This window comes from Pan paniscus, chromosome 9 (assembly GCF_029289425.2).
Source record: "Pan paniscus chromosome 9, NHGRI_mPanPan1-v2.0_pri, whole genome shotgun sequence".
Lineage (NCBI taxonomy): Eukaryota > Metazoa > Chordata > Mammalia > Primates > Hominidae > Pan > Pan paniscus.
The window spans coordinates 7,489,769-7,507,526 of NC_073258.2; the positions used below are offsets into that span (position 1 = coordinate 7,489,769).

Here is a 17,758-nt window from a genome sequence, read left to right on the forward strand (position 1 = left end):
TGACACAATGCTATCCAAGAGAACTACAAAAAAAAAAAAAAACCAAACTTCTCTATCACAAATACTATCTGAGATTGTCCGTGTTGTCTTCTACCCACATATCCAGTGTCTTGAACTGGTAGAAGGAGTGACAAATAAGTATTGGCTCCATAGTAGAGGAAAAATTAACAAAGGTAAAATTAACAGGTGCTCTAAGAATACCTGGTGTGGGGTAGATAATAAACAGAGTGTGAAAATGGCATTACACAGCCTTCTTATCCTTTTCCCACTTGAAAATCCTAAGCCTGGAGGTCATAAACAATTGCTATTTCTACTTCTGGCCAGGCATCACAGGAACCAGTACTTTTCTGAGAAATCAATGTTTCTTATAGTCTGCTTCAGTATCTGAGAGGCTACTGGGCTTGGGTCAGAGTTTTTACATATGTATCTCAAGGCCAGTCAATTAAAGAATTTAGGTTTTTATTGTGAAAGTGCCTATGTACATGAGGTCTTATGATTTACATTCTTATGAATCACCTAATGACACTTTGAGGGTCTGTGTGTTGTATTCACATGGCCCCATGTGCTGTCTTGATATTTCCAATGTTACTCAACAGAGGGTGAATTCCCAGAGTAAAATAATGTATTACTTGCTTTCAACGTGAGTGGAAAGTATTAATTATTAGAAATCCTCAATAAGGTTGTTGCAAATCTCTATATATAGAATTAGAACCCAATCAACAGGCAGAATGAAAATTCTGAATTTCACCATGCCCTGGTCTGTATAAATGGCTAAGGCAATGACTCAGTACAGGAGTTTCTGAACCCGCCTGCTTGCATAGTAAATGTGAATTCAATTCTGTGCTGAAACACAGAGCTAGAAATTGATGCTAGCAACTGCTGTGCTAGCTGCTGCTATGCTAGCTGCTATGCTATGCCAGCAACTGCTTCATCTGATCTTTCTCTTTCTCTCTCTCTTTCCCCCAAAAGAAGAAGGAGCTTCACCTCTTCAGAACAATGCAGTGCAGGATGGCATACCATGGAAACAGGGGCACTTTTCACCTAGCCACATTTTTTCTTATTGGAATCCCAGGTCTGGAAGACGTCCATATGTGAATCTCCCTGCCTTTCTGCTCTGTTTACCTTTTGGCTTTGCTGGGAAATGCTACCATTCTGCTAGTCATCAAGGCAGAACAGACCCTCCGGGAACCCATGTTCTACTTTCTGGCCACCCTTTCCACAATTGATTTGGCCCTTTCTACAACCTCTGTGCCTCGTATGCTGGGTATCTTCTGGTTTGATGCTCATGAGATTAACTTTGGAGCTTGTGTGGCCCAGATGTTTCTGATCCATGCCTTCAGTGGCATGGAGGCTGAGGTCCTGGTGGCCATGGCCTTTGACCGTTACGTGGCCATCTGCAATCCACTTCACTACACAAACATCTTGACATCCCGGGTGCTGGTGGGCATCACTATGTGCATTGTAATTCGTCCAGTTCTGTTTACACTCCCGATAATCTATCTCATCTACCGTTTACCATTTTGTCAGGCTCATATAATAGCCCATTCCTACTATGAGCACATGGGCATTGCAAAATTGTCCTGTGGAAACATCCGTGTCAATGCTATCTGTGGGCTCTTTGTGGTCTCCCTCTTTCTCCTGAACCTGGTCCTTATTGTTATCTCATATGTTTACATTCTCTGTGCTGTCTTCTGCCTCCCATCACATGATGCTTGGCTAAAAGCCCTAAGCACATGTGGCTCTCATGTTGGGGTCATCTGTGTTTTCTATATCCCGTCGGTCTTCTCTTTCCTTACTCATCGATTTGGACACAACATTCCACATTACATTCACATTCTTGTTGCTACTCTCTATTTGGTTATCCCACCCTCTCTCAACCCCATCATTTGTGGGGTGAGGACCAAATGGAAACGAGAGCAAGTGCTCTATGTACTTACTAAAAAATAAGATTCTGACCATGTTCTTTTACTAAGGACTTTGATCTCCCCTATGAAGACTGATACGTTCTTGCTTTAAGGAATATCTCCTAATCCTTACCTTATTCCTGTCAATTTGCAGTACAAGTTGGTTTGTTCCTGGATGCTGACTAATGGATTTTAACAGTGGCAGAAACTTCCATGGTATCTCAAGTTCAAAGACTGACAAATATTCTGGGAAGGATATCCTGGGAAAGTGCTGTGTCGCCTCGCCTGCATAACTTCATGCAGAACCTTTGTTTGCAGCAGGCTGCTTCTTTTATGGGGAAATAAGACATTATACTGAGTCTTTTATGATCAGTGATTACAAATATATGGCACTGGAAATTTAACCCTGTAAACTATGTCATTCATTTTCTTTTCTTCCTTTTTTCTTTCTTTTTTCCTTCCTTCCTTCCTTCCTGTATTTGATTACTAATTTAATTTACATTCATATTGTATTTGTTTTATATTTTGAATAATTATAACTGCATGGGCTAAATCAAGAAACAAAACTAACACAAATGTCTGCCCTGCGGAGCTTGCCTTCTGCTACATCTGGCCCTGTGGAGCTTGCATTCTGTTATGCTCTTATAAAGCCAAGTCCATGGGCTCAAAAAAATCATTGCCAAATCTGTAGCTTCAAGTGGAATCATCTGCCAAATGTGTAAGTTTCTGTGCAATCATAGCCAAAACAAACATATAATTTTAAAACTTTTACTCACTGATACCAACAGTAATTTAGCACTGATGTACCCTTTGCTTTTAGGCTTATAGCATAGTCACAAGTGTAGTTTTTAAAATCTAGTAATGTATAACATTTCTATGTGATATATGCTGGCCTTTGCCTATCACTTTACCGAGTTGTGTTTTTTTCCATCTACATTTGATTCTAAAATACTCTATCCTAAAATTCAAGGTTTCTCATCTTAGGTCTATGATTTATTTCTAGATCCCCTGACTTTAATGTAGAAGCTGCAGATTAACTTATGCATAGCTACTTTTCACATGAGACAGAGGGCTTTCAATTGATTTAAAAATGAAGTGTCTTAAGACCAGCAATAGAGATTTGCATCATCAAATTAGTAACATTGTTTTATATTTCTAATGACTTTAATTATTTTATCTTTTAGACTGTTAAAAAGAAACTAGTTCTAAAATATAAAAATGTATTTTTTCCTGCAAACCAGAATTAACAATTTTTAACACTGCACTTATCTCACAGATAATGCTTAATAAAATATATGCAACATGAAAGTTCATATTACCTTTATCACCACTCCAACACAGTTTCCCTCCTGATTTTAGAGGCAGTCTGGCATGTGTTTTTCTGATATCACAGCACACATTTTAGTTTTACAACAAATCATAGCATGTCTATTGGATCACTCGTTATTATTTTATATAGGTTAAAATACTTTATGTTTTGTTTTGTAACATTGATGTCATTAATGTATTCCTGTGTTTATGGACATTTGAGTTATCATTATTTCCAATTAGAAAATACGGTGCACATCTTTGTGGCATATTTTACATTTTTATAGTAATTCATTGAGGCTTTGTACTTTGAAGTAGAATTATTAAGCAACAGAATTTTAATGAATCAGAACATATTTCTGCTTCTTGATCTTTATTTTTGATTAAGTACCTCGAATATCAGAATTTGTCGCGCTTTGTTTTTGTTTTTTGGTTTTTGTTTCTTTGACTGGGTATCACTATGTTGCTGGGGATTGAATTTTTGGGCTCACGCAGTCTTCCTACCTCTGCTTCTGTTGCAGTTAGGACTACAGGTACATGCCACCGTACCTGGCTACATTTCACATATTTTGATTTTTTTCTCACTTTTATGTTTTCCATTATTTCATTTAGTTCTTGTTTTCAAAAATCCCATTTCTCACTGATGTTTGACAGGTGCATATGCTATATTTCTTCTTCTACTAAATATTATTAAAATTTTTAACTTTCCTAGTTTCATTTTCTGTTTTCTAATAAAACTAATTTGTCCAGCTGGGGTAACATAGCAAGACCTTGTTTCTGAAAATAAATAAATAAATAAATAAAGCCTGGCACGGTGGCACAAACCTGTAGAGTCCCTCTTTCTAAAAATTGGATATCTAAAGAAAGCAATTTGTAACTAGCATACTTTGAACAAACAAAAATATTAGTCCCCCTTAGGTTTTCTGTTTTTCTTGTACATTTATTTCTTTCATGTTGTGATTATCTGCAATCTTGTTTCCAGTTTTTTAAAATAATATTCAATAACCATTTTTATTTGATGATATATATTATTAACAATTTATTTCTACAACAACTCTTCATGAATATATTCTTGCTTACCAATTCTTAGGAGAAACATCTCTTGCATTTTTGACCCAAGCCATATTACCAGCCACAATATACCCCTGCTTTGGTAATAATTCTAATTTTATGTCTAAGTATGTTCTAATTTGCCCTCATATTTAAATGATAGATCAAAAATTTATAAAATTCTGAATAAAATTCTGTTCTATCATCTTTCTTAATTCATCATTCAGTTGTTTATTTTTGGCATCAATACTCTTAATGAAACATATGATACTGATCATTTTCTCACTGTTTTAAAAGAACTTTTCCCCTCATTTTTTGGAAAGCATGTTTATTTTTCATATTCTAAAATTTTAATACATTGAATCTTGATTTATAATTTTTAGAGTCATGTTTAGTATATAATACGTCCTTACATTCTGAGATTTTATGTCTCTATTACTTCTAGAAACTTTTCAGACTTTATATCTTTAAATATTTTCTTCTCAATTTTCTTTCCATATTCTTTGGTAAGTCTTTTTAAATAAAGATAAAGTAGAAACTCCTTATTTTTCTTCCATGTATTCTAACTTTTTTTCTTTCCTTCTATCACTTGATCTAGTTTACTTTGATCCTGAAATTCATACATAGATACTTAAAATTAACAATTTTGATTTTCAGTATTTTGTTGTATATGTTATGATTGTTCCACCGTCTCTCTCCCTCTTCTCAGGCTTCCTTATTCCCTGAGACACAACAATATCAAAATTTGGCCAATTAATAACCTTACAATGGCCTCTAGGTGTTCAAGGGAGAGGATGAGTCACACATCTATGACTTTAAATTAAAAGCTAGAAATGATTAAGCTTAGTGAGAAAGTCATGTTGAGAGGTGAGGATGGCTGATAGTGAGGCCTTTTGTGCCAAAAGGTTAGCCAAGTTGTGGATGCAAAGGAAAATACTCTGAAAGAAATTACATGTGCTACTCCAGTGAACATATCAACAATAAAAAGGCAAAACAACTTTATTGATGATATGGAAAAAGTCTTAGTGGTCTGTATAGAAAATCAAACCAGTCAAACTATTCCTTTAAGTCAAAGTCTAATCCAGAGCTAGGGTCTACTTCTGTTTAATTCTATCAAGAACGAGAGAAGTGAGGAAGATGCAGAAGAAAAGTTTGAAGTTAGCAAAGGTTAGTTTATGAAGTTTAAAGACAAAATGCTGTTTCCATAATATAAAAGGACAAGGTGAAGTAGCAAATGCTGATGTGGAAGCTGTTTGAACTTATCCAGAAGACCTATTATAGCCAAGACAATTGATGAAGTGACTACCCTGAATAACAGATATTCAAGGTCGACAAGACAACCTTATATCAGAATAAGATGCCACCTAGCACTTTCATAGGTAGAGAAAAGTACATGCCTGGCTTCTAAGCTTCAATAGACAGGCTTACTCTCTTGCTGCTACTAATGCAATTGGTGACTTTAAGTTGAAGCCATTGCTCATTTTATCATTCTAAAAAGTTCAGGGCTCTTAAGAATTATGTTAAATCTACTCTGCCTGTGCTCTGTAAGTGGAACAACAAAGCCTGGATGATAGTACATCTGTTTATAGCATAGTTTACTAAATTTTTTATTTTGTTTTGTTTTTGAGACGGAATCTCGCTCTGTCTTCCAGGCTGGAGTACAGTGGCCGGATCTCGGCTCACTGCAACCTCTGCCTCCTGGGTTCAAGCAATTATCCTGCCTCAGGCTCCCGAGTATCTGGGATTACAGTTGTGCACAATCATGCCCGGCTAATTTTTTTTTTTTTTTTTTTTTTTGTATTTTTAGTAGAGATGGGGTTTCACCATGTTGGCCAGGATGGTCTCGATCTCTTGACCTTGTGATCCACCTGCCTTGGCCTGGCAGAGATTACAGGCATGATCCACCACGCCCGGCCATTTACTGAATATTTTAAGCACACCGAGCACACTTACTGCTCAGTAAAAAAATATTCATTTCAAAATACTACTCATTGACAATGCACCTAATCACCCAAGAATTCTGATTGAGACATATGTGATTCATCTTGTTTCCATGTCTGCTAACACAACATGCATTCTGCAGCCCATAGGTCAATAAGTAATTTTTACTTTCAAGTCTTAATGTATAAGAAATATTTCATAAGCTTACAATTGAAGTAGATAATGATTCTTCTGATGGATCTGGGTGGAATAAATTGAAAACCTTCTGGAAAGGATTCACCATTGGAGATAACATTAAGAGCATTTATGATTCATGGAGGAGATCCAAACATCAACATTAACAGGAGTTTGGAAGAAGCCCATTCCAACCTCATGGATAACGTTGAGGGGTTCAAGACTTCAGTGGAGGAAGTAGCTGCAGATATGGTGGAAATAGCAAGAGAAATGGAATTAGAAGTGAAACCTGAAGATGGAACTGAATGCTGCAATCTCACGACAAAAGGTTAATGGATGAGGAGTTGCTATTTATGGATGAGCAAAGAAAGCGATTTGTTGAAATGATAAATAATTTAGAGTATTATATAATATAAAGTGAGTAGATGAGGCAGCAGCAGGGTTTGAGAGAAATGACTAATTCTGAAAGATGCTCTGCTAGGGGTAAAGTGGTACAAAATAGAATTACATGGTACAGAAAAGCCTTTCATGAAAGAAAGAGTCTATTGATTTGACAAGCTTCACTGTTGTTTTATTTTACGAAATTGCCACAGCCACTCCAACTGTCAACAACTACCACCCTGAGCAGTCAGCAGCCATCAGATGATCATTAGCATTTTCTTCAAAGTACTTTTTAATTAATGTATGTTTATTGCATTTTTATACATAATGCAATTGCACACTTAATAGACTATAGTATAGTGTCAACATAACTTTTATATGCATTGGTGTCATAGTCTGTGTTCCTGATAATAGAATACCTGAAAATGGGTAATTTATAAATAATATAATTTATTTCTTGTGGTTATGGAGGTTGAGATGTCTGAGGTTGAGGGCCCCCATTTGGTGAGATACTTCTTGCTGGTGGGGACTCTGCAGGGTCTCAAGGAAGTGTGGGGCATCATATGGTGAGGGGGGCTAATGTGCTAGCTCATGTCTCTCTTCGTTCCATTCCCATTAATCTCTTAATCCATTAATCCATAAGTAGATTAATTCATTCACGAGGGCAGAACTCTCATGACCCAATTATCTCTGAAAGGCCCCAGCTTTCAATACTGCCACATTGGAGGTTAAGTTTCAACATGAGTTTCAGAGACTCAGACATTCAAACTATAGCAAGCAGGAAACCAAAATATTCGTGTGATTCACTTTATTGTGACATTCACTTCATTGCGGTGGTATGGAACTGAAGCTGCAATATGTCTGAGGTATGCCTGTATTTGAATTCGTAAGATTTCAAAAGTTTAAATTTAAAGTTTGTGTGATATAATAAAAAAGACTAAAGAGTAAGATGACAAATTTAACTTTATGTTTTTAAGTCTGTGCTTTACATCTTAAACTTGATTGTATCTTCAGTATTGTTTAAGATATCTTCTCAAGCATGAAGTAAAAAGATAGTAATTCTCCCATTTAATATAATGTTATTTTAGTGAGAATGAGAAATGTATATATACATTTGACTGAAAAACGAGGGATAAAATGTTAGAATAAATGAGAACTTTCACACCAAATGTATAGACTTAGTGGCATGAGAGTTTTCTCCATATGGTTTTCATAGATCAAATGTCTAAGAAGAAGGTGTTGTTACGAGCTGAGTTATGTGATAACAAAAACTAACATTTTAAAATCATTTAAAGCATTTTAAAAACATTTAAAATCATTTAAGCATGCTAAGTATTGTTTTTAAGTGTATTATATTAACAACTTAAATTATTCCTCAAAAATATTATAAGCTGTGGGTACTATTATCATTCTTAATTTTTCAATTGTGGAAACTGAGACAAAGAGATAATAAGAAAGTCATTCAAATTGACACAGATAGTATACATGAGAAATTCAGTATTTGATCTGAAGCAAACTCATTTCATGAGTAGATATTTTTACTAATTATCTCTATGACCTCTGTGATATAAGTATGAAAAATTGGCAAGTGGGGGAATATAGAGAAACAATCATGGACAGAGGGCAGTGTGACCAAAGGCTCAAGGATCTTAATCCATAGACTAAACATTTAATAAACTCAGAACATATGATGATTGAAATGAATACGAGAGCTAAGATTGAACGTGGAGTCTGCAATGCCAGGTTATTAGGCTTTAACTTAGGTAGTTAATATGGATCAAGGACTATTTTATCTAGAAAGCAACGTCCCAGAGAATTTGGTGGTAAAATTTCACTTAGAAATAAAATGTATCTATTTGTATGCCATATATTAAATAATAATATTTGGATGTTTTTGCTCCCACAACTGCATCTTTTTGTAGGAACATTTCTATACTCATCACTTTTCTTTGGGCTTCTATTCCCTAGATCAGAGTCAAAAATTTTGTTAACAATCTCAGAGGATTCAATCTCATGGTGCCAATTATAGTAGAAAACCCAGCTAACTCAATTTTCCTAATGTTCTAAGCAACTAAAGCCTTAATATAAAACAACTCTTCTTGGACTGTAAAAATGACAAGGCTATAGAGCCATGCTGCTTGATACTCCCCTTGAGCTTATATTATGACATAATAAGGCAGGTGAATTTTCTCTTGACTTAGGTATGTATTACATTGAAATAAGTGAGAAATGATCAAGGGTTGCTGAGATTGCTGGGCTTGATATTGATCAGGTCGTACAATTTCTGACTCTAATGGAATAAAAATCCTTTGAAACTCTTAAATGGAGATTGAAAATTTAAAAACGATCTGGAAGACCCACGAAATAGATGTATTTATTCAAAGCAATTATATAGTTTATTGGTAAAATATATGTTCTGCCTTTCCTATGGGTTATAAGGAATAAAATGGACTTCTGTAGAAATACAGCTTATTTCTTTCTCTCTCCTTTTCTCTCTCTTTCTTGCTCTCTATATCTCTACCCCCCTCCACACCTCAGAATGGGTATATTATTTATTTTATTTTTTATCTTGATGTATTTTCCACTTTGACATACTTGTCAGAAATATGGAGCTACATAAATGATGAAGCAGGAGTCTGTGCTACTTTCTTCTATCCTGAACCAATCTGCCACAAGTTGGAGACCCACAGAAGTTTGATTTCATTATTTCAGCTTATGAGTGGTTGCTTCTTCATAATTTCAAAAGCATTGAAAGAGCACCCTTATATATTTCCTTTAGAAAATTACAGAAAGTAATTTTATCTGCAAATAGACCTTTTTATTCCAGTTTTGTGTCATCAAAAACATCTTCTCCAAATACATAACCAAAGGAGTCTTCTAGGTTGTCTCTACCTACCTGAAAAGTGACTTAATCAGGCAGGAGGTATAAACCCAGTATATACTAGTTAGAGAACTAATATAGAGTGAAGAGTAAATGATGCTTTCAAATACCACTAGAAACTACCATCACTATAGAAATCCAAAATGAGCCACCGAAAAATTGGTTGCTCTTGAGAAAGTACTTTAGTCAGTGAAAATCCTCAACAGGTTTATTATTTTCTTTCTGAGCTCTTTCATGTGTGGTGGTATGTGATCCAGCCTGTGTTTGCTCCCGGGGCAAGCATTCCAGGGTGTTTACGCTTTTGTTTGTTACATCTACATTTCTCATGTTATCTTTCTGTCTTTTTGATAGGATATTAGGCTTAATCTTGGCATGTGCTCTACATCAATAAATGATTAACAAATCACTAGAAGAACTTTTGCAGTTTTTAATTATAAAAATATGTGTACATCTGTGTCTGTAACTTCATGTCCTCATTAGTCTGTCTCCTCCTGAATTAATCGGCATTTCGCTTGTGTGTATCTTTGATTTTTCAGGCATTCCTCTTCAACCAGGGGACTAATAAAGGGTACTGGGCATCTTCAATTATTCCAGTTAAATATCAGACTCTATGTCATAGAATCCTTCAATTTTTAATGTGTAAGGTTACACATTATACTACAATCATTATGTAAACATAAGAATTAAGTTATTTGAGACTGATCTATTCAAAGGACTGTAGATTACAAAACACAGTAACAGGACCCTCCAACTAACCTTTTCCTTTTGCTCTGCATATACTGAATGAAACACAAACTTCTTATTCAATCTTCTCTCCCCAGCTCCTGCTTCTACGTGTGGCAAGTTCTCCTACACTGTGATTTGGAAAAATGTTTTATCACAACAAGAGCACATTTCACCCAGTCACATTTTTCCTCATTGGAATCCCAGGTCTGGAAGACTTCCACATGTGGATCTCCCTGCCTTTCTGCTCTGTTTACCTTGTGGCTTTGCTGGGCAATGCCACGATTCTGCTAGTCATCAAGGTAGAACAGACTCTCCGGGAGCCCATGTTCTACTTCCTGGCCATTCTTTCCACCATTGATTTGGCCCTTTCTACAACCTCTGTGCCTCGCATGCTGGGTATCTTCTGGTTTGATGCTCACGAGATTAACTATGGAGCTTGTGTGGCCCAGATGTTTCTGATCCATGCCTTCACTGGCATGGAGGCTGAGGTCTTACTGGCTATGGCTTTTGACCGTTATGTGGCCATCTGTGCTCCACTACATTACGCAACCATCTTGACATCCCAAGTGTTGGTGGGCATTAGCATGTGCATTGTAATTCGTCCCGTTTTACTTACACTTCCCATGGTCTATCTTATCTACCGCCTACCCTTTTGTCAGACTCACATAATAGCCCATTCCTACTGTGAGCACATGGGCATTGCAAAATTGTCCTGTGGAAACATTCGTATCAATGGTATCTATGGGCTTTTTGTAGTTTCTTTCTTTGTTCTGAACCTGGTGCTCATTGGCATCTCGTATGTTTACATTCTCCGTGCTGTCTTCCGCCTCCCATCACATGATGCTCAGCTAAAAGCCCTAAGCACGTGTGGCGCTCATGTTGGGGTCATCTGTGTTTTCTATATCCCTTCAGTCTTCTCTTTCCTTACTCATCGATTTGGACACCAAATACCAGGTTACATTCACATTCTTGTTGCCAATCTCTATTTGATTATCCCACCCTCTCTCAACCCCATCATTTATGGGGTGAGGACCAAACAGATTCGAGAGCGAGTGCTCTATGTTTTTACTAAAAAATAAGACTCTTACCATGTTATTTTACTAAGGGCTTTGATCCTTCTATAAAAACCGATATGTTCCTGCCTTAAGGAGTATCTCCTGATCCTTAACTTATTGCTGTCAACTTGCAATACAAGTTGGTTTGTTCCTGGATGCTGACTAATAATGGATTTTAAAACTGTCAGAAACATCATTGTAGTTCAAGTTCAAAGACTGACCAACTATCCTGGAAGGGATATCCTGGGAGATAACTGTGGGGCCTTTGACTGCATGACCTTGTGAAGAATGCTTGTTAGCACAGGCTGCTTCTTTTCTGGGGAAAGAACATATTTTACTGAGTGTTTTTTGACCAGTGATGAGAGATATGTGGCACTGGAAATTTACCCTGTAAACTACTTTATTTATTCCTTTAATCTTTCTTTCCTTATTTTCTTCCTTTCTTTCTTTTTTCCTTTTATTCTTTTTCTCTTACTTCTGTTTATTCATGCATCATGCATTTTATGATTCCTTTAATTTATATTCATTCAATGTCTGGCCCTATGGAGCTTGCATTCTGTTGTCCTCTTACAAAGCCAATTTCACAGGTTCAAAACAATCATTTCCAAATCTGTAGCTTCAAGTGGAATCGTATGCCAAAGACATAACACTCAGTGCAATGATAGCCAAAACAAACACACAATTTCAAAACTATTTATCAGTAATGCCAGCATAACTTATCACTGATTGCTTTTCGGAATTCATGCCCATAACATAAGCACCAGTTAGGTATAGCATTTTTACGTCTGTGATATGTGGAGGTCTTTGCCTATCACTTTTTCCAGTATTCTCTCAATCTATATTTGACCCTAAAAGACTCTATTTCAAAATCCAAGACCTCTCTTTCCAACCTGTAATCTGTCATTTGTTCTCCCACAGACTTTAATATAGACTATGTCATATCTAGCTATGGATAGCCACATTTCACATGATACTGAAGGTTTTCAATTTATTTAATAAGATTTCCAAAGACCAAGCAATTAATTACCTTTTGAATTATCAAACTTGTCACATTGTTTTTTACAATTATACTCATTTTGTCTTATGTAGGTTATTAAAATTATAAAGCAAAAATGTAACAAATAGTTGTGTTCCTGATACCAAAAATTAACAACTTTTTATATTGCGCTCATCTCAAAGAGGATGTTTAAATAACGTGCACACAGCGTGAAAGTTAATATCACCTTTAACACTGCCCCAGCAGATTTCTCTCCCAATTTCCAGAGGCAAAGGCTAGCATGTGTGTTTTCTGATTTCACATTGCAAATTTTTAGATTTACAACCAATCACAGTATTTTTGTTAATCATTTGTTATTTGTTTATATAGATTAATGTACTCCATGTTTTGTTTTGTAACATTGATTTCATTTATATTTTTATTTTCTAATAGATAATTCATCTTATTATTTTTAATTACAAAACATGCTGCACATCTTTGTATTTATTTGTTTTTACATTTTAAGTTAATTTATCCAGGTTTTATTCTTTAAAGTAGAATTCTTAGGTAGCAGGTTTACAACCCATCAGAACATATTTCTGCTTTCTTGATATTTGTTTTTTAATCACTTTCTGATTTTACATTTCCTGTTGCTTTCCTTTTTTTTCACTTCCATGATTCTTGTTATTTTAGTTCCCTTTATGAATAAAAAATTTCCTCCACTGATATTTAAAAATTGCATATCCGTTATCTGTTTTTCTATTGGGTATTATTAAAAAATTAACTTCACCAATTTCATCTTTCTTTTTTTCTAATAAAAACTAATTTGTAACTACCCTACTCTGAAGAAACAAACATATTAATCCTCTTTTAACTTTTGCTATTTTTCTTCTACATCTATCTCGCTCATGTTGCTGCCATCTGGAATCTTACTTGCAGGTTTAAAAATAGAAATAAAAACACTAAAATATATATATATTTTTTTCAAATTTTATTTTATTTTAGCTTCAGATGGAACATGTGCAGGTTTGTTGCATAAGTATAGTGAATGTTGCTGAGGTTTAGGCTTTTAATTATCTTGTCACCCATGTAGTGAACATAATAGCTGATAGGTAGTTTTTCAACACTTGCCTCCGTCTCTTCCTCCCCTCTTTTGAAGTTTCCAATGTTTATTGTTCCCATCTTTCTGTCCATGTGACCCAGTGCTTAGCTTTCACTTATGAATCAGAACATGCAATGTTTGCTTTTGTGTTTCTTCATTAATTCGATTAGGATAATGGCCTCCAGCTGCATCCATGTTGCCGCAAAGGACATAATTTTGTACGTTTTATGCTGTGTACTATTCCATTGTGTATATGTATGCATCACATTTCATTTATCTCATCTGCTGTTGATGAACCCCTGGGTTGATTCTGTATCTTTGCTGTTGTGAATAGTGCTGCAATAAACATACAAGTGCAGGTGTCTTTTTGGTGAACAATTTATTTTCCTTTGAGTATAAGGACACATCTAATATTCCCCACCCCAGCCATGTTGCCAGACACAACAGCCCCCACATTTTAGCCAATTACCTCCTTTTCTGGTAATAACTGATTATAATTTTATGTCTAAATGTGTCTTCACTTACTTTTATAATTTAATAACAGGACAAAGGTTTATAGAACTTTGGAACAAAGGTTTATTCTATCCACTTTCTAAATTAATTGTTCAATTTTTTTTTCTAGCAAGCAGTGCTGTAATGAAAAAATATAATTCCAAACATTTTTCATGCTTTTGAAATATTTTTTCTCTGTTCTTTGGAAAACATTTTGATGTTATAATATTTCATTTTATTGAGTGTAGCTTTGTAATTTTTTTAATAAATAATGTTCGGTATTCTGTAGGTCCTTATATTCTGAAACTGTATCTTCCATGATGTGATTATCACACATTGAACGCCTGTATCAAAACATCTCATGTACCCCATAAACATATACACCTACTATACATAGCCACAAAATTTTCCAAAAAAAAGGAAACAATTAAAAATATTAAAATTAATCAAGCACTTTTACTTCCTAAGCATAAAAAAATCAGAGTACCTGGAATAGCTGGAATAATTTTCAAAATAAACATAATAAAGTGAAACTATCAGTTTTTCTGTTTTAATACTTTTTTATTGTTATAATTATCAAGTCTATGTGGTAGTGGCAGGAGGATAGAGACATAGATAAATTGAAGGTACTAGAAAAACCAGAAATAAGCCTGTAAAATATGACCATTTGATTTTTAATTCAACTTGATTGAGATAAAATTAACACATCCTATATTTTACCTATTTAAATATACAATTAAATGAACTTTAGCATATTCAGAGAGTTTCGCTGCTGCACTGCAATTGATATAGGATTTGTTCATGACCTCGAAGTGAAATATCATACCTATTTATCAGTCAATAATGTTTCCAGCTCTAGAAAACCATGAATCCACTTTCTGTGGTCTATTAATTTGTCTCTTCTGAACATTTCAAATAAAAAGACTCATGTAAAATGTGTGACTTCTATCACACATCATGCAGTATGTTTTCTATTCCCAACCATATTGTAGCGTGCATCAGACCTTTATTCCTTTTTATTGATGAATAATATCTAATTGTACAGTTATACTATATTTTATGTATACAGTCATCAATTGATGGACATTTCGGTTATTTTCAAGGCTTGGCTACTATGAGTAATACTTCTATGGACGTTTGTATACAACCTTTTGCATGACATGTGTTTTCAGTTCTCCAGGGTATATACATAGAAGTGGAATTGTTAGGTTGTGGAAAATCTGTGTTTAGCAAATTGGGAAATAGAAATTAAAACCGCCATGAGCTATCACTACCAACCTATCAGAAGGACTAAAATTAAAAAGAATATATAGGATGAAACAGTAAATGCTGGCAAAAATGTAGAGAAACTTGATCACTCTTACATTGCTGGTGTGAATGTAAAATTGAGCCGCCCTTCGGGAAAACAGTTTGACAACTTTTCCAAACCAAATGTGTAATTAATATATGAACCAACAATTGCACCCATGGCTATTCATATCAGAGAAATGAAAACTTATGTGCACATGAATTCCTGCACAAAATGCTTACAGTTGCTCTGTTAATAATTGCCAAACAATGGAAACAATCCAGACCATCCTTCAGTGAATGAATGTTTAACTGCATCAACGCATTATTGATATACACAACTGGGATGAATCCTCAGATAGTTATGCTGAGTGAAAAAAGCTTTCATACAGTATGATTCCATTTATGTAACATTATTTAGATTATGAAATTATTGAAAAAAAATAATTGATTCGTGGTTTTCAGGATGTAAGGCCAAGGGAGTGGGTCAGACATGGTAAGGACGTGACTGTGCCTGTAAAAAACAACTTAAGACATCCTTGTGGTGATGTAAATCTTCTGTATCTTCAATGTCCCAATGTTGGTATCATGGCTGTGATGTTGCTTTGCGAGATATAAGTTGGGAGAAAACTAGGAAAAGGCTACATATGGTCGCTCTGTATTTCTCACAGCTGCATGCAAAATGAAAAGTACCTTATCTTTTATTTTTTTTAAAAAAAAGTTTATTAGGGAAATAGGTAAAATGTGTACCCCTCTGTGTTTGGGTACAGAGTCTACAAATGTCAATTTGCTCAGGTTGATTGATGGGTGTCATTTATTTCTTCTCTTTCCCTACAGATATTCTACCAACTTGCTCAATCAGTTACTGAGAGTGAAGTGTTAAATTGCTTATATTTGTAGATGTCTTCATATCTCTTTAAAGTCTACTAGTTTTTGAAAAATATATTTGGAACTACTGTTGTTACACAATGCCCTTTAAACTAGTTTTGTTCTGAAACGTATTTTGTCTGATATCAGCATATACTCTTTAGCTTTTCTTTGTTAATTTTTTATGGTAAATCTTTTTCCATTTTTCTACATTTATGATACCTAGGTCTTCATTTTAAATATAGAAAACATATAAGCGGGCCTTGCTTTTTCTCCAATATAATAATCTCTAACTGTTAGTTCATGTATTTAGGCTGTTCATTTTTAATGTGATTATTGATATGTTTAGATTAAAATCTACCAGTTTTCTAGCATTTTCTTACTTATTGGATCTGTTTTTTGTTTCTTTTCCCCTCATTTTCCACTGTGTCTTGGTTTTACTCAACATTTTTAACTGAATCTGTTATCTCCAATACTGAATCATTATTAATATAGTTTTTTCTTAATATTTGCAACATGTAACTTTAATTAAGTATAGTCTATTTTCAAATACTATACTGCCTCATGCACAGTGTAAGAACCTTACCATGCTATATTCCTAACTCTTCCTTTTCATTTTTAGTGTTGCCATTTTATACACATCATATAATTTTACTATTAAGTTTTACATCATATAGAATATTATATAAACGATATACAGGCATGCACTGCAAAATGACATTTCAGTCAAGTACAAATCTCATATAAAATGGTGGACATCCAGCATGGTAAGGTTAATTTATTATTGAAGAAAAATATTATTTTTTATAAATTTAACATAGCCTAAATGTACAATGTTTATCAAGTCTACAGTAGTATACAGTTATGTCCTAGGCCCTCACATTTACTCAACACTTCACATTCTTTCACTCACTGACTCACTCAGAGCAATTTCCAGTCCTTCAAGTTCCATTTGTGGAAGTGTCCTATAAGGGTGTACCACCTTTTTATCTTTTATATTGTATTTTTAATGTACTTTTTTAAATGTTTAGACATATTCAGAGACACAAATACTTACCACAGTCTTACAATTGCCTACAGTAGTCGGTACTGTACATGCTGTACAAGTTTGTGGCCTAAGAGCAATAGGCTTTCCCACGTATCTTAAGTCTGTAGTAGGCTATACCATCTAGTTTTGTGTAAGTACACTCTATAATGTTCACACAACAATGAAGTTGCCTAATGATGCATTTCTGAGGCTGTATCCCCATTGTTGAGCACACATGATTGTAATATAAAATATTATAAAGTCATTTTATACTGATAACATTTTTTTTTATTTCTACAGCCACTTATCTTTAAGAGCAGCATTGGCAAACTATAGACCACCACCTCCTTTTGTGAGTAGTTTTATTGAAACAGAGATATGCTCACTTACTTTTACATTATTATATGCCTCTCTTTGCATTTCAGTGATAGAGTTAAATAAAACCATATGGCCATAGAATTGCAATAGAAACCATATGACCTTGAAAATTCCACAATAATTAATCTCGCCCTTTATAGTATGTATACTGAACTCCATTTCAGCTACATTCAAAATAAGAAAGTAATTAGTTTTAAGTTCAATCATTT

The 17,758-nt window shown here is 34.6% G+C and overlaps 1 protein-coding gene and 1 pseudogene across 1 annotated transcript; both read left to right on the top strand.

The window, feature by feature from the left end:
* Positions 1–1,008: 1,008 nt before the first annotated feature.
* On the top strand, positions 1,009–1,947 carry LOC100973182 (olfactory receptor 52J3-like; annotated as a pseudogene).
* An 8,561-nt stretch (positions 1,948–10,508) lies between these two features.
* LOC100973526 (olfactory receptor 52J3) lies at positions 10,509–12,328 on the top strand. Its single transcript, XM_003819023.4, has one exon. It carries the CDS (start codon positions 10,509–10,511, stop codon positions 11,442–11,444), a length of 936 nt encoding a protein of 311 aa, XP_003819071.1. The 3' UTR covers positions 11,445–12,328.
* The last annotated feature ends 5,430 nt before the right edge of the window (positions 12,329–17,758 follow it).